This window comes from Papio anubis, chromosome 14 (genome assembly GCF_008728515.1).
Source record: "Papio anubis isolate 15944 chromosome 14, Panubis1.0, whole genome shotgun sequence".
NCBI lineage: Eukaryota > Metazoa > Chordata > Mammalia > Primates > Cercopithecidae > Papio > Papio anubis.
The window spans coordinates 56,002,512-56,029,975 of record NC_044989.1 but is presented as its reverse complement, the minus strand read 5'-3'; the positions used below and the strand labels follow the sequence as shown (position 1 = coordinate 56,029,975).

General features: G+C 40.8%; 1 protein-coding gene across 2 annotated transcripts; it reads right to left on the bottom strand.

Annotated features, from left to right (window-relative positions):
- Positions 1-718: 718 nt before the first annotated feature.
- CFAP36 (cilia and flagella associated protein 36) lies at positions 719-27,464 on the bottom strand. Of its 2 annotated transcripts, none has more exons than XM_003908668.3 (10): positions 27,143-27,464; positions 24,886-24,950; positions 23,281-23,382; positions 17,794-17,908; positions 11,941-12,028; positions 10,169-10,220; positions 8,202-8,304; positions 1,686-1,822; positions 1,396-1,545; positions 719-891 (listed from the first exon to the last, which is right to left on the bottom strand). In XM_003908668.3, exons 1-10 carry the CDS (start codon positions 27,255-27,257, stop codon positions 790-792), a joined length of 1,029 nt encoding a protein of 342 aa, XP_003908717.1. In that variant the 5' UTR covers positions 27,258-27,464; the 3' UTR covers positions 719-789. The 2 variants fall into 2 exon arrangements, with proteins under 2 accessions (XP_003908717.1, XP_009182479.1); XM_009184215.1 differs by having other exon boundaries at positions 10,145-10,220; positions 27,143-27,459.

The following is a 27,464-nucleotide window of genomic DNA, read 5'->3' as shown; positions in this document are numbered from 1 at the left end:
GCAGTCTGTCCACCTCGGCCTCCCAAAGTGCTGGGATTACAGTGTCAGCCACCATGCCCAGCCCTTGCATTAAAATTTTTCAATGACTTGACACTGCTGGTATTACAAAATTTAAAATCCAGAGCTGGGATTGTGCTACCTCCAGCCTGGGCAGCAAAGCAAGATCCTGTCTCTAAAAAAAAAAAAAAAAAAATTAAATCCTCACATTCCCTACAAGACTGCACTATCAGTACCCCACCTGTCTCCAATTTCATATGCTAACCCTCTCCACTCATATGTATATTCCAAGTTTTCAGTATATGCTTTATTTCCTGCTGCAGAACCTGAGTTGTTCCTTACCTATTCTTTGTGTAATTAACCTTCCATTCAGCTTAAAGAGGCTTAGCCAGCCCTGCTCATAGGACTTTACACTTTGCCTTTCTAACAGTTTGGTCTTTGGGCCTTCTCCACTAGCCCCATGAAGGCAATGACCCTGTCAGTCTCGTGGACTACTGTATCCTTAGCGCTTAGCACAATGCCTGGCACAAACAGTAGGTAACCGAGTTTGAATGAATGAACATACTATCAACTGGTTTCTTTCTATACCCTCTTTCCAAGGGAAAACATTCAGGAATTTGTATTAAACTAATCAGTATGAGTAGCTGCCTTCCCTACTGTCCTTTACCTAAAGTGTTTAATAAGATACTTGGGTTTACAAAAGTGTTTGAAACTAAAAACCTCGGTGGAAGGACTAAATAATTTATTTTTAAGACAATTTGAACTTCCACTTTGTTAAATTGTTCTTAATTATTACTTATTAATAACTTCTTCTTTGAGTTTCTCTGCAAGCAGTCTCCTCTTTAGTAATGTTTGCTTCTCCTCTGCTGTCATTTCTGCTTTCTCTGTCATTTCCTGAAAAAAAGAAAAAAAATTGGCTACAGTATGAAATAGGATCATTTGTCTAAAATTCCCAACATACTGCCTCAAATGAACGAAAATCAGGGGCACTTTCTTGTGGGGTGGAGGGAGAGACAGACATAGACTAGGTTTCCTAAATCTATTCTTCATAAAGTCTCTTCTTGGAGAAGCCCTCTTGGAAGTGGGGGCTGGGGTACTAATGCTGCTCTATGATAAAACATTTCAGAATGCTCAGGTGAAACAGACCACAAAGAAGAGCAAGTAAAGAAACAGCATAAGAAAAAAATGTATAATGACACCGCTCTTATTTTCTGCCTCAAAAAATCCTTATCACAACAATTTCACTTCCTAGAAAAGACTTAGCAGCTACTGCACTAGGAGGTGGTTAATAGGAATGGGTCTGCAAGCAAAATTTACTAGAGGCTTTCTTGCACATATTCTGATTTTGAGAGTTCCACTACCAATTTGTAAATCTTGACATATTAAGGCTAGCCATACCTCTACCTCCCCAGTGGGTTTTCCTTTCTGCTCCGTATTTTGTATCTGCTTAGTCCTCATATCCTTTCTCATGGACATCAACTTATCTCTCTTCTGCTTGAGATAGTGTTCTCGTTGCCGAAGTTCTTCTGTTCCAAGTACTGACAAACTCTGGGTCAAGTAAGAAAAGGAGCTATCTAAATTCAAGTCCATTTATTAAGTAGTACAGATGCCCACTGACTGATTCAATTCGAAGTTTGATTTCCTTGTCATTTTGCTTATAGTTCTTAAAAGTGATGTCTTTTACTTACTGCTATTGGTCCTTCAATGCTCGCATGCTCTAAGCCAGGAATCTTCAGGCCTTTTTGTGGCAGGGAGGAAGTTTCAGACCTTTCCACTTTTCTTCCCAAAGGTTCTATTGACTGATTAGCAAAATGCACTTTAACTTCTGGCAATAAGTAGACAATAAGACCAATTAGAATATTATGAGAAATATTAAGTATTAGGCTAGGCTTACCAAAATGAGCTAATGTTAATAATACTTGTTTTTCCTCATATTCAGTCAACATATATTCAATGCCTATATTGTGCCAGCCACTGGGTAAGAACAGTAAACATCACATCTCTACCCTTAAGGAGCCTGGAACTATAGTTTCTCACCTACATCTCAACAAGTACCACGCTCCTGCTGTTTGTACAGTACTATAGCTACAAAAAGGTAAAATCCTTGTCTAAAGATTAGAACTACACTATAATATAATACAAGATTGCCACATAAGCCAAATAAACAGTATACTAATTCCTTACTACAATGTAATTGGTTTCCAAACTTTTGCTTGCATGTAAAAAGTCACCCTACATTTTCAGAACAATTAATGTAAAACTATAATTTTTTGTATTGCAAGAGTGTGTGCCAGTAATGTCAATAATTTTTGTTTATAATTATGTATTGAAGATAACTATAAACCTGCCAGTGCCTTATGAAAATGTAAAGATTTCTAAAGCAAGCAGAACTTGGAAGCACATATAAACATGAGCAGTAAATACTTTCCAGCCATTTGGTGACCGTGCCAACCAAGAGAGAGGTTAACATTCTAATTGCTCCTCTGAGCCATTTATTATTATAAGGTGATTGGTTTTAAAAATATAAAACATTTTCAGTGTAAACACTTGGGCTATGAAAGAAAGCACAGTGAGACAAGCAAAGACATTAAAATGATGCTAAGATCTAAAAGCATGATGGGAAAACATGGCACACATGTCTCTAAATGATTGAAATTTTTGCCACACCTGGTTGATTCTGCCAGTTAAAAAAAAAAAAAAAAAAACACCTTGCCAGCATACATACTAAAACAGAAAACAGAATTTTGTCTGTTCAAGAAACTTGACAGCAGACCACTGCTCTAGCAGTGACCAGACTGACTACAGTGCCAGAGACGTTGGAGGAAGAAAAGCTCTCCAGGCCCTTGGACAATAGGGGAAATCTCCATGGAAGAGACAAGCCGGAACCAGCACTCCAAGCCAACCTAGACAGGGAGCTATATAACTAACAAATAAAGACAGAGGTAAAACACTGCTGTTGTTACTGATAGCGATGTTAGCAGAGGTAGGCTTAGCCCTCAATGGACTCACAGAACTGGAGAAGGGACAGTTCAAATAATTCCTGGGGAACCCATACATATAAGCATATATATTCCACTCATGTTCTTTCTCTGGACAGTTCTTGCCTTGGGTTAATTATGAACAGACATATATTCTCAGACCTAGAAAGGAAAGTACTTGAAGCCAAAATACTTAGCTTCTCTAATTTCTAGGAAGGGAAGATCGGACAGCCAGAAAACCTAAAGAAAGATCATCTCATCTCTGGCAACTCTGCATCAATCTGAGAAAAGATACTATCAATTGCTAGCAGGAATGAGGGAAAGACAGGCAAAAGGACAAAACAGGAGCTCAAACAACTTCATGATTCTTCCAAACTCAGGTCTTCATACCGGGCTTCCATCACTTTGTATGAAGTGATTCTCTGAAATATCAGATATGCCCATTTAAAAAAATAATTTTAAAAACTGAAATCATTACTTTTGAAATTATCTACCATTTATGCTGTGCCATTAATATGTATAACTGAATCATATGTGGTTTGAAATCAAGTTTTCTATAGCTTCACTTAGATAAGAAAGCAGACAAAGCAAATTTATTCAAATTAGGTTAGACACAAGATTTAAATAGTATATGTACTTAGGTGTATATAAAACAAAGTTAATTTGGGTCAGCAAACTAGAGCATAGACAAACCTAAAGCAGGGGCTTTCATGGATATAATTAAAATGAGGATATTTCTACTTACAATCTGTAGCATATATATAAAAAAGAAATAAATGGTTTGACTTGGTGCAAAGAAAGAAGCAAAGTAACTTCACAAATCTGCTTCTGGTTCAATATACTCTTATTGTTTTGTCAAATAAGAATCTACCTCCTTAAAATTAATGGTGCTTTCAGTAAACTAGGAATGGAGGGGAACTTCCTCAACTGCATAAAGAGTATCTACAAAAAACTCTAAAACCTAACAATACTTAACGGTGACAAATTAGAAGGTTTCTCACTAAGATCAGAAACAAAGCAAAAATGTCCTCTCTCACCGTTCTGATTCAGCATCATACTAGAAGTCCTACCTAATCCAGTAGGACAAGAAAAAGAAATAAAATGTACACTGGGAAGGAATAAATAAAAATGTCTTTATTTGCAGAATACATGATCATCTATGTAGAAAATGCAAACGAACTGACAGAAAAACTGAAATGAATAATTATATAGCAAGGTTACAGGATACAAATTAATAAACAAGAGTTTATCACTTTCCTTTATACTAGTAATGAATAAATGGAATTTAAAATTAAAAATACCATTTACATTAGCACAGCACCCCTAAAAATGAAATACTTAGATATAAAATATAACAAAATATGCACAAGATCTATATGAGGAAAACTAGAAAATTCTAATGAATCAAAGAACCAAATAGAGAGATATTCCATGGTTTTTATTTTATTTTATTTTATTTTGAGATGAAGTTTCGCTCTTGTTGCCCAGGCTGGAGTGCAATGGCAGGATCTTGGCTCACTGCAACCTCTTCCTCCTGGGTTCAAGCGATTCTCCTGCCTCAGCCTCCCAAGTAGCTGGGATTACAGGAACCTGCCACCATGCCCAGCTAATTTTTTTTTATTTTTTGTAGAGATGGAGTTTCACCATGTTGGTCAGGCTGGTCTTGAACTCCTGACCTCAAGTGATCCACTGCCTCAGCCTCCCAAACTGCTGGGATTACATGTGTGAGCCACTGCTCCTGGCCTTTTTATTTTTTTTCTTTTTCTTTTTTTTTTGAGACAGGGTCTCACTCTGTCACCTAGGCTGGAGTGCAATGATGCGATCTCGATTCACTGCAATATCCACCTCCTGGGCTCAAGCAATTCTCCTGCCTCAGCCTCCCTGGAAGCTGGGACTACAGGCATGCACCACCATGCCTGGCTAATTTTTGTATTTTTTTTGTAGAGTCAAGGTTTCGCCAAATTGCCCAGGCTGGTTTTGAACTCCTGAGCTCAAACAGTCTTCCCGCCTTGGCCTCCCAAAATGCTAGGATTACAGGCATGAGCCACCATGCCTGGCCTATTCCATGTTTGTGGACAGGAAAACTCAATGTCAAGATGTCAGTTCTTCCCAACATGATCTACAGATTCAACACAATATCAATCAAAATTTCAGCAAGTTATTTTATGGATATTGACAAACAGATTCTAACATTTATATGGAGAGGCAAAAGACCCAGAATAGCCAACAAAATATTGAAGAACAAAATTGGAGGACTGACACTACCCAACTTGAAGACTTCAAACTATAGTAATCAAGACAGTGTGGTATTTGCAAAAGAATGGAGAAATAGATCAATGGAACATAATAGAGAGCCCAGAAATAAACTCACATAAATATAATCAATTATCTTTGACAAAGGAGCAAAGGCAATACGATGACGAAAGGAAACTGGACATCTGAAAGAAAAAATATGAATCTAGACACAAACTTCACACCCTTCACAAAAAATAATTCAAAATAGATTACAGACCTAAATGTAAAATGTAAAACTGTAAAAATCCTAGAAGATTACATACGAGAAAATTTAGGTGACCTTAGGTATGATGATGACTTTTTTGATACAACACCAAAGGCACACCCTATGAAAGACATAATTAATAAGCTGAACTTCATTAAAATTTCTGCTATATAAAAGACAGTATCAAGAGGATGAGAAGACAAGCCACAGACTGGAAGAAAATATTTTCAGAAGACAAAATCTGATAAGGGACTGTTATTCAAGATATACAAACACTTAAAATTCAACAATAAGAAAATGAACCCGATTAACAATAAGAAAACAAACAACCCAACAAATATAATGGGCCAAAGACCTCAACAGATACATCACCAAAGAAGATACACAGATGACAAACAAGCATATAAAAATATGCCCCACATCATGTCATCAGGGAAATGCAAATAAAACATCAATGAGATAGCACTACACACCTACTAGAATAGTCCAAATCTAGAACACTGACAACACCAAATGCTGGCAAGGATGCAACAAGAACTCTCATTCGCTGCTGTGGAAATGCAAAATGGTATAGCCGCTTTGGAAGACAGTTTGGCAGTTTCTTACAAAACTAAACATACTCTTACTGTAAGATATAACAATCATGCTCGTTGGTATTTACGCAAAGGAGCTGAAAGCTATGTCCACACAAAAACCTGCACATGGATGTTTATAGCAGCTTTATTCATAATTGTCAAAACTTGGAAGCAACCAAGATATTCTTCAGCAGATAAATGAATAAACAAGCCATGACACATCAGACAATGGAATATTATTCAGCACTAAAAAGAAATGAGCTACCAAGCCATGACAAGACATGGAGAAATCTTAAATGGATTATTACTAAGTGAAAGAAGCCAATCTGAAAAGGCTACGTACTACTGTATGATTTCAACTACATGACATTCTAGAAAAGGCAAAACTCTGAAAACAGTAAAAGATCAGTGGTTGCCACGGGTTAGGAGGTGGGAAGGATGAATAGGCAGAGCACAGAGAATTTTTAGGGCAGTGAAACCATATACTACATGATACTATAATGGTGAATGCATGTCATCATACATTTGTCAAAACCCACAGAATATATAACACCAAGAGTGAACCCTAATGTAAACTATGCTCTTTGGTTGGTAATGTTGTGTCAAGGAAAGTTCACCAACATAATAAATGTACTACTTTCGAGGGGGGTCAAAAATGGGAGATGCTAGTCATGTACTGGGGCAGGGACTATATGGGGGAAATCTTGGCACCTTCTGCTCAATTTTACTGTGACCTAAAACAGCTTAAATTAAGCATATTAAAAAAAGAAAGTTGTTCTCCAACTTCCATTAAAAAATTAATGGGTAAACATCACACTAATCTCAATTATAGAAGTTCTTCTCAACTAAGGTTTAGAAGAATATATTTGGTGTCAGAAGACAAAGGTAAGCCATAATTTCACCACTGAAGAGTTCGGTGATCTTGGTTGGACAATTCACTCAGCTTCCTTGAATTTCTTTAAAAAAAAGAAGGGATGGGTACAGTGGCTTATGCCTGTAATCCCAGCGCTTTGGGAAGCTGAGGCAGGAGGGTCACTTCAGGCTAGGAGTTTGAGAACAGCCTGGGCAACTCAGCAACACCCAACAAAAATAATTTTTTTAAAGAAGATAAGAGTAGCCAGGCACAGTGGCTCATGCCTGTAATCCCAGCACTTTGGGAGGCCGAGGCAAGCGGATCCCCTGAGGTTGGGAGTTCGAGACCAGCCTGACCAACATGGAGACCCCGTCTCTACTAAAAATATAAAATTAGCTGGGCGTGGTGGCACATGCCTGTAATTCCAGCTACTCGGGAGGCTGAGGCAGGAGAATCGCTTGAACCCAGGAGGTGGAGGTTGCGGTGAGCCGAGATCACGTCATTGCACTCCAGCCTGGGCAACAACAGCAAAACTCCGTCTCAAAAAATAAATAAATAAATAAATAAATAAATAAATAAATAAATAAATAAAAGAAAAACAAGGATTATAATATCTACCTCACAGAGTTATATTTTTTTTAACTGAGAAAAGGACGTTTATTTAAAACCACAGGAATCCATAATAAAATGAACTGAATTCATGACCATAATTTCTGTTTCAGAATTACTTGTTTTCTTATATAGAAAATCAGTTCATATTGAAAATAGATTTGCCACATGTTGAAAAGGTCATCCACTAATATTTCCTACAAGGATTCCTATCAATTTTGGTTTCAAAGATATGATTTCTGACCAAATATCTGAACAAAATGGCTACCTCTTATTTTCTAGCTGTACTTAATTCATTAGAAAAGAAATTTGATATTATCTTTTCAAGTTCAGCTTCTCACTCTCAAATACCATACAACTGTGAGCATGGAAGAGAATACCAAATGTTATGTGAACCTCTCTTGTAAGCTGCAGCCGTGCACAAAGGCCAGGTACTCCCTCAAGGAGTTTTGCTCTCTACTCTGGGTTTCAGACTTCACGTGGAAACTTGGGGACTACACACTCTCTTTCAGGTCAGCATCTCATCTGCAACCTCTTTAACCAAATTCACAAAGAATGTTAAATACCAAAGACATTCAATACTCCCTCCCAGGGCTTTTGAAGTTAAATAAGTATGAGAAGGTGGCACATTCTATATGGTGTTTATGTATTCACATTATTAGAGAAAGTTCAGTATACCTCAACCTTACCTGAGGGTGGGTGTGTAAAATGTTCAACATCCCCTTGGGAATTATTCATTATTGCAGCTTCACTGGAATGCACTGTGGGCTCTTCTGTTTTAGCCTCTGATAACTTCAGGATTCCATAATACAGTTTAAAAAACACACACACAATTTAGATTCATTTTAACTAATTCACTACCTAAAGGATCCAAAGATATTATAGTTTTCTTTTTCTTTTTCTTTTGAGACAGAGTCTCACTCTGTCACCCAGACTGGAGTGCAGTAGTGTGATCTCAGCTCGCTGCAACCTCAGAATCCAAAGATATAGTTTTCTTTTTTTTTCTTTTGAGACAGAGTCTCACTCTATTACCCAGACTGGAGTGCAGTAGTGCGATCTCGGCTCACTGCAACCTCTGGCTCCTGGATTTAAATGATTCTCATGCCTGAGCCACCTGAGTAGCTGGGATTACAGGTGTGCACTACAATGCTCGGCTAACTGTTGTATTTTTAGTAGACATGGGGTTTTGCCATGTTGCTGGTCTCGAATTTCTGGCCTCAAGTGATCCACCCACTTCGGCCTCTCAAAGTGCTGGGATTACAGGAGTGAGCCATCATGTCTGGCCTCTTTATAAAGTATACACTCTTCTAAGAAAGTATATACTTTCGGCCAGGCACAGTGGCTCATGTCTGTAATCCCAGCATTTTGGGAGGCCAAGGCCAGCAGATCACCTGTGGTCAGGAGTTCAAGGCCAGCCTGGTCAACATGGTAAAAACCTGTCTCTACTAACAGTACAAAAATTAGGCAGGAGTGGTGGCAGACACCTATAATCCCAGCTACTTGGGAGGCTGAGGCACAAGAATTGCTTGAGCCCAGGAGGCAGAGGTTGCAGTGAGCTGAGATCGCATCACTACACTCTAGCCTGGGCAATACGACAAGACTCAGTCTCAAAAAAAAAAAAAAAGGGTATATACTTTCTATATTAGGAAGTATAAAAAGTTGGCCAGGCACAGTGGCTCACACCTATAGTCCCAACACTTTGGGAAGCTGAGGCAGGTGGATCACATGAGGTCAGGAGTTCAAGACTAGGTTGGATGACATGGTAAAACCCCGTCTTTACTGAAAATACAAAAAAATCAGCTGGGCGTGGTGGTGCATGCCTGTAATCCCACCTACTTGGGAGGCTGAGGCAGAAGAATCACTTGAACCCAGGAGGCAGAGGTTGCAGTGAGCCGAGACTGTGCCACTGCACTCCAGCCCAGGTGACAGAGTGAGACTATGTCTCCAAAAAAAAAGAAAAAATGTATAAAAGGTTGTTCTGGCCAAGCATGGTGGCTCATGCCTGTAATCCCAGCATTTTGGGAGGCCAAGGCAGGCAGATCACAAGGTCAGGAGTTCAAGACCAGTCTGACCAATGTGGTAAAACCCTGTCTCTACTAAATATACAAAAATTAGCCAGGCGTGATGGCATGCGCCTGTAATCCCAGCTACTCTGGAGGCTGAGGCAGGAAAGTCACTTGAACCCAGGAGGTGGAGGTTGCAGTAAGCCAAGATCATACCACTGCACTAAAGCCTGGGTGACAGAACGAGACTCTGTCTCAAGAAGAAAAAATAAAAAATGTTGTTCTGTGAGTTACCAGGACAAAAATAAAGGGGAAAAAAGTATAAAAAGTTAAATACAAATGCTTAAACTTGCCAAAAAAAAATGACTACTCTTGCTTATATGCATGTCCTGTAAGATTAATTAGTACTGTGTTGTCTTTGTATGTACTATGTACAGTTAAGTATATACAGTACTATATAATATTCATGGTGGCTAGCAGTAATGCACAAAGTACATAGAATTATTGATATATTAATATTATTAGTCAATATTTACATTGTACTTAAAATTATGTAGTTCTACATAAGTATAAATTTTAATAGTAAGAACTAGGTATAAATTTAATAAGAGATAATAGCAATAAAATACTTCTGTTATATGTTCTTTAGGCACCTGTTTCTTCCTCTTCCTTTCTTCTTCCTGGTCATATTCCTCTTTTGATTTTCTGAAATACACAAAAATAAAGTAAAAAGATAAATTTCCTTTTTTGGTCAAAGAACAAATATTCAACTAAGCAACACGCTAATCTAAGCTTACAATAAAAGGCACATTAGACACAAAGATGGAAGATAATCAAACTTTGCTCTAAAGTGGCTTATAGTCAACTGGGAAAGACATACATAGGCATACAGCATAATACAGTTAGTAACATAAAATACAGGTCTACCCATTCCTTCTAGAACTCTGAATGAACCCTAGCTGAACAAAGATCAACAGATTTGAAATCCTGAACCCAAATTTGAATGGCAAATCTCATTAATAAGGACTTCAATCTCCTTCTTTCGAGTGATCAATTACACCCCTCTTGATAAGAGCCAGTACACCCCTCTCGATAAAATGTCATTGTTCCAGTGGCATCTGAGCTATCATCTGAGCCCATCAACTTTTGTAAACTGCTGAGACAGTCTGATTTTGGAAAGTAACCAAGTTCAACTGTTATACATGTTCATAACTAAGTTCTATTACTTACACAGTGGTATATACCCTCAAAAGCTCTTGGAAAATAAAATCTGAAAATACAGTGCTGACCAGTTTTCAGGCCACCAATCAACCAACACAACCAGTCCAAATCAAAATTTTACCAGTCCTCTGAACCAAACACCCTTACCTCTCAAACCTGTAAACTCAAAGCATTCTGTGTTGTCTCAGGCTCCCATTTGCCCCTGCCATCCAAAGAGGGATCTGGCAAGAAAGGGTTGAGTTCACCTGCATATCTGCCACCCTCTCCATAATCACTCAAACCCCCTGAAATTCAGCACTGTGTCCTGGAGCTCCTGCCATAGTTTCCCACCAGGCCCATCGATGGATCCTCTCTTCTGCTTCGGAGGTGGGACAAAGTACCTAAGTGGGGGGAACTGTAGGATGCTAGAAGATGGTCATGTGTGGTAGTAGTGTTGGAGAAGAAGTGACCCCAAAGGCCAAGGCCATAGTCTGCAGGTGACACTGTGATTATAGGCATCCTGTTGCCCTAAACCTAACATATTCTCACAGGAGATTTAAAAATTAGGAGCTACTACTGCTCCTTCCTTCCAAAATTCCCGTAAAGGTCAGGGCACAACAGGCCCAAAAGAAAAATAAATGTCCATTAACATTTCTTAGTTGTGTGTGGACCCCCTCAGTGGTCTGCATACTCCTTGTCAGGCATTTGGCTGAGAATCATGTAACTGGGGAAACAAAGAGACCAGCAAGATACTCATCTGGGATAGACCCCTCTCACTGTTCTCCCTCCCTTGAAGGTTACTATCACCAAGTCAGCTATTCAATCTGTGGAGTCTGGATGCCCAGCCTCCTACTATGTGACACCTAGAATATGCCACCTCCATAGTGAGATCCAGAAGCCATGGAGTAAGCTGTTTAGCTCAAGTCATTACACCTCTCTCCAGAGATCAGGCTAGGTCTACCCTTTTTCCCACTGGTGGCTACTTTCCTATTCCTATGATGGGGGTGTAAAAAGACCCTCTCATTTGGGCTGATCTGGTATAAGTTACCTGAAAATAACTTTTTCTGTCATTAAGAAATATATTCACAGTCATAAAATGATAAATCATTTTGATAGTCTTCAGTAGAGAATTTAGCAATTTTATTAGTTCATATTTATTGGGCAAAAAGCTTATGTACAGATCATATAATAATGATTCATTTTAAAAATAATTGAAGAATGGTACCTAAGAACTTCCCTCAGGATTTTCATCTCTTCCTGTTCAAGGTCACTGACCACATCAGAGCCATCGGTTAAGCAGTCAGGTAATACACCTGTTCAAAACCAAAGACCACATGGAATAGTATCAACTCAATTGAAAACATATATTTCTCACTGTTCTAGTTCCTTAAGTACAAGTTACCTTTAGATCTATCACTGTAACATCCTAAGCTATTATCTTTTTAACTATCATCCATTTTATATTTATTCATTTATTTTGAGACAGAGTCTCTTTCTGTCGCCCAGGCTGGAGTGCAGTGGCACGATCTGGGCTCACTGCAACCTCTGCCTCCCGGGTTTAAGTGATTTTCCTGCCTCAGCCTCCAGAGTAGCTGGGATTACAGCTGCCCGCCACCATGCCTGGCTAATTTTTAGTAGAGATGGGGTTTCACCATGTTGGCAGGCTGGTCTCGAACTCCTGACCTCAAGTCATCTGCCCCCTCGGCCTACCAAAGTGCTGGGATTACAGGCATGAGCCACTGCTCCCAGCCATTTTTTTTTTTTTTTTTTTTGAGACGGAGTCTTGCTCTGTCGCCCAGGCTGGAGTGCAGTGACATGATCTCCGCTCACTGCAAGCTCTGCCTCCCAGGTTCACACCATTCTCCTGCCACAGCCTCCCAAGTAGCTGGGATTACAGGCGCCCACCACCATGCCCTCCTAATTTTTTGTATTTTTAGTAAAGGCGGGGTTTCACCATGTTAGCCAGGATGGTCTCGATCTCCTGACCTCGTGATCCGCCCGCCTCGGCCTCCCAAAGTGTTGGGATTACAGGAGTGCGCCACCACGCCTGGCCCACTCCCAGCCATTTTTAACTATCATCTTTTAAGCCTTTTCCTATTTTACAGAATAAGCCCCACGAAAAACCCCACACTTTTAACTAGAAATATCTCTTAGTAATTATTTTATTGGCAATTAAAAGTAACAATGTATGGCAACAAAAAGTTAATATGTTTTTCTCTTCCATAATCATATAGTGTCTAAGAATATACTATGGAAATCATTGAGTTAGGCTTAATAATGAAACTGCTCTCAAAGGTGTCCCTTAAATGAGAAGAGTCACAAAACAAAATATAATTTTGTTAATTGAAATAGCATTAGAAGTCTTCATTTATATTATAACAGATGCTATTGAAAAGGGCCCTGCTTACTATGTGTAATAAAACCATGGTGCTAAGCACTTTGGGGGGATACAAAGATGAATAAAACAATCTCTGCCCTTGAAGCTTCTGTTCAGATGTTGGTCTAATAATTATAAACCAGGGAAGTAGCAACCTCAGCCCAAGAAAATAAAAGGTAACTTAAAATATTGGTTTAATTTACTTCATTACTTTTATCTTCCTTCGAAGCAGGTGGACTGGTAATAATTGTTCTGTTTGCATCTATAATTATTACATTCCACGACATTAGCAGAATGCTTCTTAATTTTTACCTTCCATTTCTTTATCCACATATGACTGTAGGATTTTGGATCCACTCTGAAGTAGCTTTATTACTCTAATCCTCCTGATGTTTAAACACATTTTTAAAAATTAAATGTTTTATTCTGAGGTAAGTGCAATTGTAAGAAATAATGCAGAAGGCTGCCATGTACTGTTTACCCAGTTTCCCCAAGTGGTAACATCTAACAAAACTATAGTAGTACAATATCACAACCAGAAAACTGACTTAAATAATCCATTAATCTTAAGTGCATTTTTGCTCAGTCAAAAGATATAAAACTATTATTCTCCTAATAATATTTCTGAGGAAAACTCAAAGTACTAAGAATAACACAACAGTATGAAGTAGTTAGAAACCATCAAAATAATACTCTCATTTGCAATTTCTCTAAATTATTTAATGAGATACCAAAAAGATAAAAAGAATCCAGAGAGCCTTTGAATTTTTCTCATCATTAGAACTATTTTCAAATTAGTCTGCAGTTTTGAGTATAATCGACATTAATCTAAGGTATCCAACCCTGGATCTTAGTTAGGCAACATTCTTTTTTTTTTTTTAGTTTTGAGACAGGGTCTTGCTCTGTTGCCCACGCTGGCATGCAGTGGTGCTATCATAGCTCACTGCAGCCTCAAACTTTTGGGCTTAAGCGATCCTCTTGCTTCAGCCTCTGAAAGCACTGGGACCATAGGCATGAGCCACCGTGCCCAGCCAGCAAAACTCTTAAGTACATGTATTAGAAATTCTGTAGCAGAAACTAAGTATTGGCTTATGTTTAAATGTAAGTAAAATGCCCCATGCTGTGGCCTGACAACAGTCATTATTCTACATAATTCCCCTCCTCCTTCCTTGCTAATAGGAGTCAGCTTTTGCAGAATTATCAGGCAGCTAACTACTTAGAGGCAGGGCCCTCCCCCATCCCAGGGAAGTGACTCCTAATTGGTTCAAGCCAATCATAATGGTCCCATTCCCCTTGCCAGATGGTTTAAGAAAGGCAAGTGACCCCCATCCTAATCAATAGGACTTGAGGGAAAAACTGGAGGGTTTCCATGAAATTGTTGTCTTGCTAACAAAAAGAGATGTAGAGGAGGAAATATTCCATTTCTTCATAAGACATTGTTGTGTCTGCATTCAATACAGCCAGAGTACAATCATGAGAGAAGATCCTGAGAATGGCAGAGTATAAAGATGCAAAGTGTCGGGGTCCTTGATTACATCACGGAGCCACTAAATTAACCAACCCCGAACCTGTCTTCCTTCTCTCCCTTCCTCTGGACTTCTTGTTCTGGGAGATCTTTTCTTCACTGGAGTGTTCTGTTACTGACAGACTGAGGCATCCGCATGATACAAGATATGTATTTATTCCCTTTTTATTAAAATCTAGATGAGTTTCCAATAAAATTCCAAACTGAAAACTAAAGAATGCTATTGTCAAGTTCACTATTTCTTTTCCTGATCTCCTAAAAAAATTTGTTTACTAACATTCTTATTAAAATTATCTAACCCATAAGTCAGAATAAAGCATATTTTCAGGAAAATTCAGAGGAAAGGATTTTATAGAGCAAACCATAGTAGAAAGAGACTATTTTCCAAACTTATTTACATCAAAGTAATAGCACTGTGTCATGCATTCTTCAGGGTCAGGGTGGTGTTCTTCCCCTACCCACAGACAACAGTGCTATTAGCTGCTAGGGAAAGCATCTTGGGATTCTAGTAGATGATTATGATGGCGGCTGGCTCTAATAGTCTCTACTCACATCAGTCAAATGAGAAGGAAACTTCCCAAGAAGGGCCCTGCAAAATTCTCATGTTTGCCATGCAACAACGGAAGCCCTATTGTTGCATGTTCCAGGCCCTTAAGAGCCAATGATACAACTGACCTATAGATCTCATATCTTCAAGAAACAATCAAAGGAAAGGTCCTGCTGCCAAACCATTAAAGAGGTTATGGGGCCATGGTAAAAAAATATCATGGCAATCTATCGAGCTAAGGAAGACATAGAAATTAAGGTGAGGTTACCACAGCAAGAAATGTGAAACAGACATGATAATCTGGGTAAGAGAGGAGATGGCACAATAACAAGTAGCATGGTTAGAAACTCAGCTGTTTTGAGTCCGGATGTTAAATGTAACTCAGGTACACAATAAGGGAACAAGAGCAGGAAGAGCCAGAGAGAAAGTGAACTTAAGCACAGAGTCAGGGGAAAGATAAAGCCAACGAGGGTTAATAGGGCTTTGAATTTCATTTTCTCTTCCACATGATGCTGGTACAAGCTTATCTGTCTCTGCCCAGTGCCCTAGAACAGTGAGTGTTGGTGTGGTCCCAGGACCAGCAGCTTCAGCATCACCTGGGAACTTGTTCGTGTTAGTCCATTTTCATGCTGCAGATAAAGACATACCCGAGACTGGGCAATTTACACAGGAAAGAAGTTTAATGGGACTTACATTTCCACATGGCTGGGGAAGCCTCACAATCACGGGGGAAGATAAAGTGGAGCAACCACGTCTTATATGGATGGCAGCAGGCAAAGAGAGAGCTTGTGCAGGAAAACTCCCGTTTCCCAAAACCATCAGATCTCATGAGGTTTATTTACTATCACAAGAACAGCATGGAAAGACCTGCCCCCAAAATTCAATTACCTCCCACTGGGTCCCTCCCACAACACGTGGGAATTCAAGATGAGATATGGGTGGAGAAACAGCCAAACCATATCATTGTTAAAAATACAAACTATCGGCCGGGCGCAGTGGCTCAAGCCTGTAATCCCAGCACTTTGGGAGGCCAAGACGGGCGAATCACGAGGTCAGGAGATCGAGACCATCCTGGCTAACACGGTGAAACCCCGTCTCTACTAAAAAATACAAAAAACCAGCCGGGCGAGGTGGTGGGCGCCTGTAGTGCCAGCTACTCGGGAGGCTGAGGCAGGAGAATGGCGTGAACCCGGGAGGCGGAGCTTGCAGTGAGCTGAGATCTGGCCACTGCACTCCAGCCTGGGCAACAGAGCGAGACTCCGTCTAAAAAAAAAAAAAAAAAAATACAAACTATCGGTACCCCAGACCTATTAAATCAGAAACTGGGAGGCAGCTATATGTGCTTCAGCAGTCCTCCAAACATTTCCAATGCTTGCTAACGCTTAAGAATCACTGCTTCTGGCCACTTTGGGAGGCCGAGGTGGGCAGATCATGAGGTCAGGAGATCGAGACCCATCCTGGCTAACATGGTGAAACCCCGTCTCTACTAAAAATACAAAAAATTAGCCAAAAAGAGTGGTGGTGGGATCTGTAGATCCCAGCTTCGGGGAGGCTGAGCAGAATAGTGTAAACCAGGAGGCAGAGAAGCGTTACGATGTGAGCCGAATGTCACTGTACTCCAGCCCTGAGGCGACAGGCGAGACTCTGTCTCAAAAAAAAAAAAAAAAAAAAAAAAAAAAGCCGGGTCTGGTGGCTCAAACCTGTAATCCCAGCTGGGAGGCCGAGAGCCCAGGCGGATCACGAGGTCAGGAGATGAGACCAATCCACAGCTACCACAGTGAAACCCGTCTCTACTAAAAATACAAAAACCTTCGCCCAGGCGAGGTGGCGGAGCGCCTGTAGTCCCAGCTACCGGAGGCTGAGGCAGGAGAATGCGTAAGCCGGGAGCTTGCAGTGAGCTGAGATCTGGCCACTGCACTCCAGCCTGAAATGACAGGCTGAGACTCCGTCCTCAAAAAAAAAAGAACCACTGCTTCCTACCAAGGTCCCTAACAATCATAAGTCAGAAGGATGGACACCTCTCAACAGTAACTACAACCTAGCCATTCAAAAATACTCAGTTTCCTTAGAAAAACATAATTGCTGAACTGAAAATTAGACTCTGTGAAATCCAAAGTATCACTGAATTCTGGTCTCCTTTTTTTGAGATGTCAAATACAAATCAGGAACTTTATACTTTTTTTTTTTTTTTTTTTTTTTTTTGAGACGGAGTTTCACTCTGTCGCCCAGGCTGAGTGCAGTGACGTGATCTCTGCTCACTGCAAGCTCCGCCTCCCAGGTTCACGCCATTCTCCTGCCTCAGCCTCCCGAGTAGCTGGGATTATAGGTGCCCACCACCACGCCCAGCTAATTTTTTTGTATTTTTAGTAGAGACGGGGTTTCGCCGTGTTAGCCAGGATGGTCTCGATCTCCTGACCTCGTGATCCACCCGCCTCAGCCTCCCAAAGTGCTGGGATTACAGGTGTGAGCCACTGTGCCCAGCCATATACTCTGAAATCTCAAGTCAGCTGAAGTCTTTCAAACTTGAAATAAATGTACACGAGACAGCTACATTTAAGACTATATTAGAATTAGTCAAAACTATTTTAAAAAGCATTTAGCACTTAGATTTCTAACTTCAACATTTTACCATTTCTCTCTTGAATTATTCGAATGGCTTGCAGCTGCATTTCAATGTTTTTCTGGACCATCATTGCTTTAAAGATAGTAAAATCTTCTGCTGCCAACACAGGTTGCAAAATGGCCTGTGGAAAGAAGTCTCAAGTGAAATGAAGATTCAAGTTTTAAAACTATTTCCCACACATTCAGACCATTTCTACTGCAAAACAGTAGATTAATTCAAGAATGCTACATTGTTATTTATGATTAGATGTCTCAAAAGGACAATTTTAAAATGTATTTTAATAGCCTTTAAAACAGGGTTCTCGGCTGGGCACAGTGGCTCACACCTGTAATCCCAACACTTTAGGAGGCCGAGGCAGACAGAACACTTGAGGTCAGGAGTTTAAGATTAGCCTGGCCAACATAGTGAAACCCGTCTCCACTAAAAAAAAAATAAAAAAATTAGCAGAGTGTGGTGGCGCACACCTGTAGTCCCAGCTACTCAGGAGGCTGAGACCGGAGAATCATTTGAACCACGAGACAGAGGTTGCAGTGAGCCAAGATCGCACCTCTGCACTTCAGCCTGGGTGACAGAGCAAGACTCCTTCTCAAAAAAAAAAAAAAAAAAGTTTTAAAAAAGATTAATATGATATGCAAATTATATCTCAATAAAGTTGTTTAAAAAAAAAGAAAGCTGAAGTAGCTTAATTTAATTTCAGATAAAGTAGACCTCAGAACAAGAAAGATGATCAGTAATAAAGAGGGGCATTTGTTTATAATTCTATAAAATGTAATACTTTATGATTATTCTGATTATATATTTTATATATAGTACAATTATATAATTCCTCATAATTCTTTAAAACAAAAATTGTGGCCAGGCACAGTAGCTCATGCTTGTAATCCCAGCACTTTAGGAGGCTGAGGTGGGCAGACCCGAGGTCAGCAGTTTGAGACCAGCCTGGTCAACATGATGGAAGGTGTGTACCACAATGCCCTTCTAATTTTTTTGTATTTTATAGGGATGGAGTTTCACCATGTTGCCCAGTATTGTCTCAAACTCCTGGGCTCAAGCAATCTGCCCACTTTGGTCTTCCTAAGTGCTGGAATTATAGGCATTAGCCACCATGCCTGGCTCACATGTGTTTAGTTTTAGAGTGTGTTGTTTAATCTCCAAGTATTTTGGTTTTTTCCAACAGTTATTTATTTCCAGTTTAATTATGTTGTGGTCTGAGAGCAGACACTGTATGATTTCTCTTCTTTTAAATTTGTTTTTTTTTTTTTTTTTTTTTTTTTTTTGAGACGGAGTCTTGCTCTGTCACCCAGGCTGGAGTGCAGTGGCAGGATCTCGGCTCACTGCAAGCTCCGCCTCCCGGGTTTACGCCATTCTCCTGCCTCAGCCTCCCGAGTAGCTGGGACTACAGGCGCCCGCCACCTCGCCCGGCTAGTTTTTTGTATTTTTTAGTAGAGACGCGGGGTTTCACTGTGTTAGCCAGGATGGTCTCGATCTCCTGACCTCGTGATCCGCCCGTCTCGGCCTCCCAAAGTGCTGGGATTACAGGCTTGAGCCACCGCGCCCGGCCTTAAATTTGTTAAGGTATGTTTTATGGCTCATGATGTAGTCTGTCTTGATGAACATTCTCTGTGATCTTGAGAAGAATGTGTATTTTTGATTGTTGGATGAACTGGTGTATGTCAATTAAATTCAGTTGACTGAAGGTGCTGTTTGTTTGCTTATTTATTTATTTATTTATTTTGAGATGGAGTCTTGCTCTGTCACCCAGGCTGGAGTGCAGTGGCGCAATCTCAGCTTACCACAACCTCCACCTCCCAGGTTCAAGTGATTCTCCTGCCTCAGTCTCAAGTAGCTGGGATTACAGGTGCCCACCACCATCCCCGGCTAATTTTTGTGTTTTTATTAGAGATGGGGTTTCACCATGTTGGCCAGACTGGTCTTGAACTCCTGACCTCAAGTGATCCACCCACCTCGGCCTCCCAAAGTTCTGGGATTACAGGCATGAGCCACCATGCCTGGCCTGAAGGCGCTGTTTAGTTCAACTATGTCTTTACTGATTTCCTAATGATTGGATCTGTACAATACTGATAGAGGGTGTTGAAGTCTCCAACTATAATCATGTATTCATCTATTTCTCCTTGCAGTTCCGTTTCTGCCTCACACATTTTGTTGCTTTGTTATTAGGTGCATACACATTAAAGATTGTTATGTCTTCTTGGAAACTGCCAGATTTTTTCACATTAATGCGGGCATACCAAAAACATTTTAATTATTTTATTATTATTATTTTTTTAGAGACAGGGTCTCACTCTGCAGCCCAGGCTGGAGTACAGTGGTACAGTCATACCTCACTGCAGCCTCAAATTCTTAGGCTCAAGCAATCCTCCCACTTCAGTCTCCCAAGTAGCTAGGGCTACAGCAGTGTGTCACCATGCTGAGCTAATTCTTATATTTTTATTTTTTGTAGAGATGGGGTCTTGCACTGTGGCCTAGGCTGGTATTGAGCCCCTGGCCTAAAGCAAAACTCCTGTCTCAGCCTCCCGAAGTACTGGGATTACAGGTAGGAGCTATCACACCCAGCCAAAATATAGTGGCTCATACCTGTAACCCCAGAGCTTTGGGAGGCTGAGGCAGGAGGATTGCTTGATGCCAGGAGCTCAAGACCAGCCTGGACAACACAGAATGACCCGCTCTCTACAAAAAAACTGAAAAATTAGCCAGGCATAATGGTACACAGCTATAGTCCTAGCTACTCAGGAGGCTGAGGCAGGAGATTCACTTGAACCCAGGAGTTAGAGGTTGCATAGAACTATGACTGCACCACTGCAGTCCAGCCAGGGTGGCAGAGAAAGACCCTGTCTCAAAAACAAAAACAAACAAAAAATATTTTCTATTCCTAGAATTAAAGGTGATCATCAAATGAAAAGTTGTGCAAAAGAGGAAGTGCTGGATTAAAAAGTAGTCAAAGCAACCTCATCTAGGCCATCATAACAAGATAATTTAAATTAATAAACATTTATTGAGAACTATGAACTAAGAACTAAGTTTTCATCTCTGTTCTACCAGCAGAGAGTGCAGAGATACTAAAAACAGCTCAAAGGACTTACAATTTAGTAGGGCAAGTAGACTTATAGGAAACCATAATTCAAGGCAGAGTAACAAAAATATCAATTTAAAATTGGCCTAGTTAAGTAGAATGAATTCTGGTCTGACTAGAATAAGCAGCAAAGCTGCTATAACAAGTAGCATTTCAACCAGTCCCTGATAATGAGGATTTCTGCACATTATGAAAGGAATGATGGAGTGGTCTGGGGAAGGGGCCATATATTCCAGGTTAAGGGACAGCATGAGCAAAGGTAGGTGCACAGATGCTTATAAGAGCAAGTGGCTGCTGGGCACGGTGGCTCACGCTTGTAATCTCAGCACTTTGGGAGGTCGAGGCAGGTGGATCTCCTGAGGTCAGCAGTTTGAGACCAGCTTGGCCAACATAGTGAAACCCTGCCTCTACTAAAAATACAAAAAATTAGCCGGGCATGGTGGTAGGAGCCTGTAATCCCAGCTACTTGGAAGGCTGAGGCAGGAGAATCACTTGAACCTGGGAGGCAGAGGTTGCAGTGAGCTGAGATTGCAACATTGTACTCCAGCCTGAGCAACAAGAGTGAAACTCCGTCTCAAAAGAAAAAAAAAAAAAAGAAAAAGAGAAAGTTACCTGGAATGGCAGTAGAAAATAATATATTGGAGAACTATAGCAAGGGATCATGGCTAAAAATATAATGTGGAGTCTCATCTTAAACAATTCTTACCATATATTGCTAAGAAATTACTGTTTATTTGGTAGAAAATGAGATGCCAAAGCCAGTGTTTTGTTTTTTGGGGGTGGGTCTTAATCTGTTGCCTAGGCTGGAGTACAGTGGCATGATCTTGTCTTACTGCAGCTTCAACCTCCTAGGCTCAAGTGATGCTCCTACTTCAGCCTCCTGAGTAGGGGTACTCTGGGAGAACACCACCACAACCTACAATAGGCTAACTTTTATATATTTTTTAAAGATGGGGTCTCACTATGTTGCCCAGGCTGGTTGCAAACCCCTGGCCTCAAGTAATCCTCCTGTCTTGGTCTCCCAAAGTGCTGGAATTATAGGCATGAGCCACTTCCTGGCTTTCAGTTTTTGAGCAGAAGGCTACTTGGGTAGTAGCAACATATCCCAATCCTCACCCTCTAAGCAAGGACACTCAGTTGGCTTGCCTGGACTGGGGATACCGGCTCTACTACTTATTTAGCTGTGGACTTTGGACTATTTGCTTAATATCTCTGTGCTTTGGTTTCCTCACTTCTTTTTCTTTTTCTTTTTTTTTTAAGACAGTTTTGTTCTTGTTGCCCAGGCTGGAGTGCAATGGCGCAATCTCAGCTCACCACAACCTCTGCCTCCCAGTTTCAAGCGATTCTCCTGCCTCAGCCTCCCAAGTAGCTGGGATTACAGGCATGCGCCACCACGCCCAGCTAATTTTGTATTTTTAGTAGAGACGGGGTTTCTCCATGTTGGTCAGGCTGGTCTCAAACTCCTGGCCTTAAGTGATCCACCTGCCTCAGCCTCCCAAAGTGCTGGGATTACAGGCGTGAGCCACCATGCCTGGCCTGGTTTCTTCATTTCTAAATGGAAGTTATATAGTACCAGTTTCTTAAGAGGTGTCAGGAAGATTAAATGAGATAAAACATGTCAACTGCCCAAAATATCAACTAGCACAAGATCTCAATAAACATTAGTTTATAGGCTGGGCGTGGTGGCTCACGCCTGTAATCCTAGCACTTTGGGAGGCCAAGATGGGCAAACCCCTTGAGCCCAGAGTTCAAGACCAGCCTGGGCAACACAGCAAGACCCTGTCTCTACAAAAAAAAAATACAAAAATTAGCCAGGTGTGCTGGTGTGGCACCTGTAGTCCCAGCTACTAGGGAAGCTGAGGTGGGAGGATTACCTGAGCCCAGGGGGGTTGAGCCTACAATGAGCTGCAATTGCACCACTACACTCCAGCCTGAGCAACAGAGTGAGACCCCATATCAAAAAAAACAACAAAAACAAACATTAGTTTATAAACATATGTATTACTACTTCAGCCTAGCACTACACAACCAGTAAGATAATATAAGTAGTTCCAAGAGAAGGAAGCCGCAGGAGCAACTGACTGTGGATCTGCTAAAATTATAAAAGGAGCAACTGCAGAATGATTGGAGATCTATGTAAATAAAGCAGTAGTTTGTATAAAGCCTGTGATCGTATTCTAGTTCTGAGTTTAGAAAGGTCACTTTGAGTTGCATCAGTTCATTAATGCCTCAAAGTATCATTTTTCAGGGTTGCTCTCAAAAAGAACTCTTATGTGATGAGTTATCTTTCTACCTCTCACAATGTCTAAAATATTACGCTTGTCAATCAAACATTCAAATTTGAGTGAAACCCTGGGCATTTGTTAAAACTGTTTGTTAGCATAATAACACAAAGCAAAAACCTGTGAGGTATGGGTCTTTGCAAGAGGAGAAGTGCATGCTTCTTGAAATTGATCTTCATTAATTCCAATTTCTTTGAGGTAACCTTCTAACAGCTTTTCAACCTAAAAAAACAAAGTTTAACTTTTATAATTACATAGAAAAATTCTACATGACAGTTTGCATATTAAGTATTGAGTTTAGAAAAGTATCATCAAATTTTTTGCAAATATTAATCTACATAATATTACAAGGCAGTGACATTGTCTTTCACCAAAACACAAATTAAAAGTTAATATTTTTGTTGAAAATCACATGAAATTGTATTTCTTCCAACAGAAATAGCTGAAGTCAGGATTACAAAGTTCAGTGTGGCACAACTCTTCTGCTACCCAGAGGCCTTTTTTTTTCTTTTTCTTTTCTTTCTTTTTTGAGATGGAGGCTCACTCTGTCACCCAGGCTGGAGTGCAGTAGTGTGATCTCGGCTCACTGCAACCTCTGCCTCCCAGGCTCAAGCAATTCTCCTGCCTCAGCCTCCTGAGTAGCTGTGACTACAGGCGCCTGCCACAATACCCGACTAATTTTTATTTATTTATTTTTTTAGTAGAGATGGGGTTTCACCATGTTGGCTAGGCTGGTCTTGAATTCCTGACCCCAGGTGATTTGCCACCCTGGCCTCCCAAAGTGCTGGGATTACAGGCATGAGCCACCACGCCTGGCCTTTTCTTTTCTTTTTTTGAGACAGGGTCTTATTCTGTTGTCCAGACTGGAGTATAATGGCACAGTAATGACTCACTGCAGCCTTGACCTTCTGGGCTCAAGAGATCATCCTCCCACTTCAGCCTCCCGAGCAGCTAGGACTACAGGCACATGCCATCATGACTGATTAATTTTTGTAATTTTTATGAAGATGGAGTTTCACCATGTTGCCCAGGCTTGTCTCGAACTCCTTGGCTCAAGCAATCCACCTGCCCCACTGCCAGAGGCATTTTTTAAAATCACAAGACAGGCCAGGCACAGTGGCTCATGCCTGTAATCCCAACACTTTGGGAGGCCCAGACAGGTGGATCACTTGAGCTCTGGAATTCGACACCAGCCTGGGAAACATGGAGAAACCCCATCTCTACAAAATACAAAAAAATTAGCAGGGTATGGTGGGGCACACCTGTAGTCCCAGCTACTCCGGAGGCTGAGATGGGAGGATCACTTAAGCCTGGGGAGGTGGAGGCTACAATGAGCTGTGATAGTGCCACTGCACTCCAGCCTGGGTGACACAGCAAGACCCTGTCTCAAAAATAAAAAAACAAAAAAATCACAGGACAACCATGACTAAGTGAATCATATGTCCCTGGATGCATCAACAAAATTAGAATAAGATATAAAGAATACATGCAAGAACCCATAAAGAGTTGTAAAACCATTACGTAGAGTAGAGGAGATAAGAAGTCATCCAAATGAGATACTCAGAGCACCTGTGGAGACAGATATAACTGGCACTATTGTTAAGGTAGACTGGATTTTTGTAAAATTAAGGATTTTTAATGTAAAAATATTTTTCTTCATTTAGAAAAGCTATAAGTAATATTAGCCTAATTACCTTAAAAATCAGTGGAAAAAAAAATACTCACTAGTTCTTTGTATTCCTGATGAATCTCTGTATAGGTCAATTTGCTTTCTTCTTCATCATCAAAAACTAAATTTAAAAGAAGATATTACACAGTGTAAAAAACAAATCATTTTATTAATGCAAATTTTTAAATCCATTCCTTAGAAATAGAACTATCATTCTTATAACCTGGCTCTTCAGCTTTGAATTCTTAGGATTTATCTTTGAAAAATATATAAACGAATATATCTAAAAATATATACTATTGGCCAGGCACTGTGGCTCATACCTGTAACCCCAGCACTTTCAGAGGCCAAGGTGGGTGGATCACCTAAGATCAGGAGTTCAAGGCCACCCTGGCCGACGTGATGAAACCCCATCTCTACTAAAAATACAAAAATCAGCCAGGCGTGGTTGCGCGCACCTGTAGACCCAGATAATTGGGAGGCTGAGGCAAGAGAACTACTTGAACCCGGGAGACGGAGGTTGCAGTGAGCCGAGATTGCACCACTGCACTCCAGCCTGGGCGACAGAGTGAGACTCTACCTCAAAAAAAAAAAAAAAAAAAAAAAAATATATATATATATATACACACACACCACATGTATATATACTATTAATTGTAAACCAGCTTTTTTGCCTACTCGAGAAAATATTTAAAATGAATACTACTTCATATTTAAGACAAAAACACATTTCAATCAATATGAGGCAATAATTTCTTCATCACTTTTAATGGAATATTATTGTTAATGGTTAAATCCTTTTACAATAGGTTCCAGATTATTTTTACTGGAATTTTGCTGATGTAAATGTTATGGAAAGTGACCAGTCCATTTTTGTTACCACAGATAAATAATGAAGTTAAATAAAATCAAAACAAGTGTTTACTGAATAATCATATGTATAAAACAATGCAATGAGCCAAGATCGCGCCACTGCACTCCAGCCTGGGCAACAGAGCGACATTCCGTCTCCCCCCCCCAAAAAAAAAAAAAGAGTACAAATAGAACTTACTTCGTTTTTGAACACTGTTTTAAAATTACCTGTAAAAACAACCCTTTAATAACTATGATTTGAATTTCGATTATAGCAATGAAAATGTAATAAAAAGATTCAGTGGTCAAACTGAATTTCATCTTTACCAGATTCATGATATCTTGGAATTTAAAGAAGTCTTAAAAGGTCATCCAGGATAACCGACCATTTGATAGCTGAATAGCTGAATCCCTCTAACCCTATTAAGTCGCTATCAGATCCATTCAAACACTGCCAGAGCCGGGAAGCTCATTACCTTCTGACACAGGCTAACTCATCTTGGATACATTCTGTCATGAAGCACTTCCTTCACTGAAATTTGTTTCTCTGTAGCTTGTACCAACTGACCCTAGCTCTATTTCATTGAACCTTACAACACAAAACAGATGTTCAAACAACTGATGAATATTACTACCCTCAAAGTCTTGCCCGACTAAACAACCACAATAACGCTTGGGCACTCATTTACATGACGTGTTTTCTAGTTCCTTTTCTGCGAATGGGCTGCAAAGTCTCCACGAACTGAATGCAGAACTCCAAGCGTGAAGAACTGCTCAGAACCCGGAGATTTCTGTCCTTCACAGGGAATATAATGCCATATCTATACGCCTCATTTGTTCCAAGAATGGTTCCCGGCCCCACCTCGCAAAGTTTTGGTATAGCCAAGAGTAGAGCTCACCGAGGGGAATACAGGCCATCAAAATCACTGGTTCTGGGCTTCCTGAAGTTATCACATGCCCTCCTTTGCAGTTAACTGTTGGTTTGGAGTGAATCATTTCTCATTTCCTAAGCTGACTACACCGGGCGAAATGCTAGGGATCATAAGGAACTCAGGTAAACCGACGCTTCTCCTCTCAAGTCTGGGAAAGCTGTTGAAGAAGCCCAGCCAAACAGTCCACCTGCCCAGGGCAGACACGTTCGGGACAGGGTGAGAGACCGAATTTACGATTCAAGTCTAATGTTCTTCGGACGTGCGCTTTGGCCCCAGGGAAGGGGAGCCTCGGTCCCCATTTTCAGGTCTGCGAAAGAACACATCGGCAGGGTGAAAGGAATTGCTCCTACATAACTAGCTCTAAACCTGACGACGGGGGTGGAGAAGGGGGTGAGGGGAACAAGACCTGACGACAGGGGTGGACACAGGGGATGGGGGAGACGAGAGATGATTTGTGGTTACCAACCCCCTGCCCGCCGCTGGTGTGAGAGAGGAGAAGAGGATTGTCGGTTCAGACTCTGGTTTTTACCTTCACATTTCTGTTCCACAAAGTCCAAGATGGGGATGGACCAGTCTGGGCCTCGCAGGAATCCCGCGATGCTCTCCACCACCCACTCCACCTCGTCCTCTTCCTCCGCAGCCATCCTGCCCCAAAGGGGCAACGGGGAATATCCCTAGGCCAGACCGCCGGACCCTACTTAGGCCTTTGGGCCACAAGGAGCCGAGAGGGAGTAGGGGAAGAGCTGGCCCGCAGTCGCTCAACCCCCAGGAGGGAAGCTACCAACCAGTTAACGCAAAATGGTCGCTATGGCAACACACGTAGCCGCCCTAGACCGCGGCCCGGAAGTGAA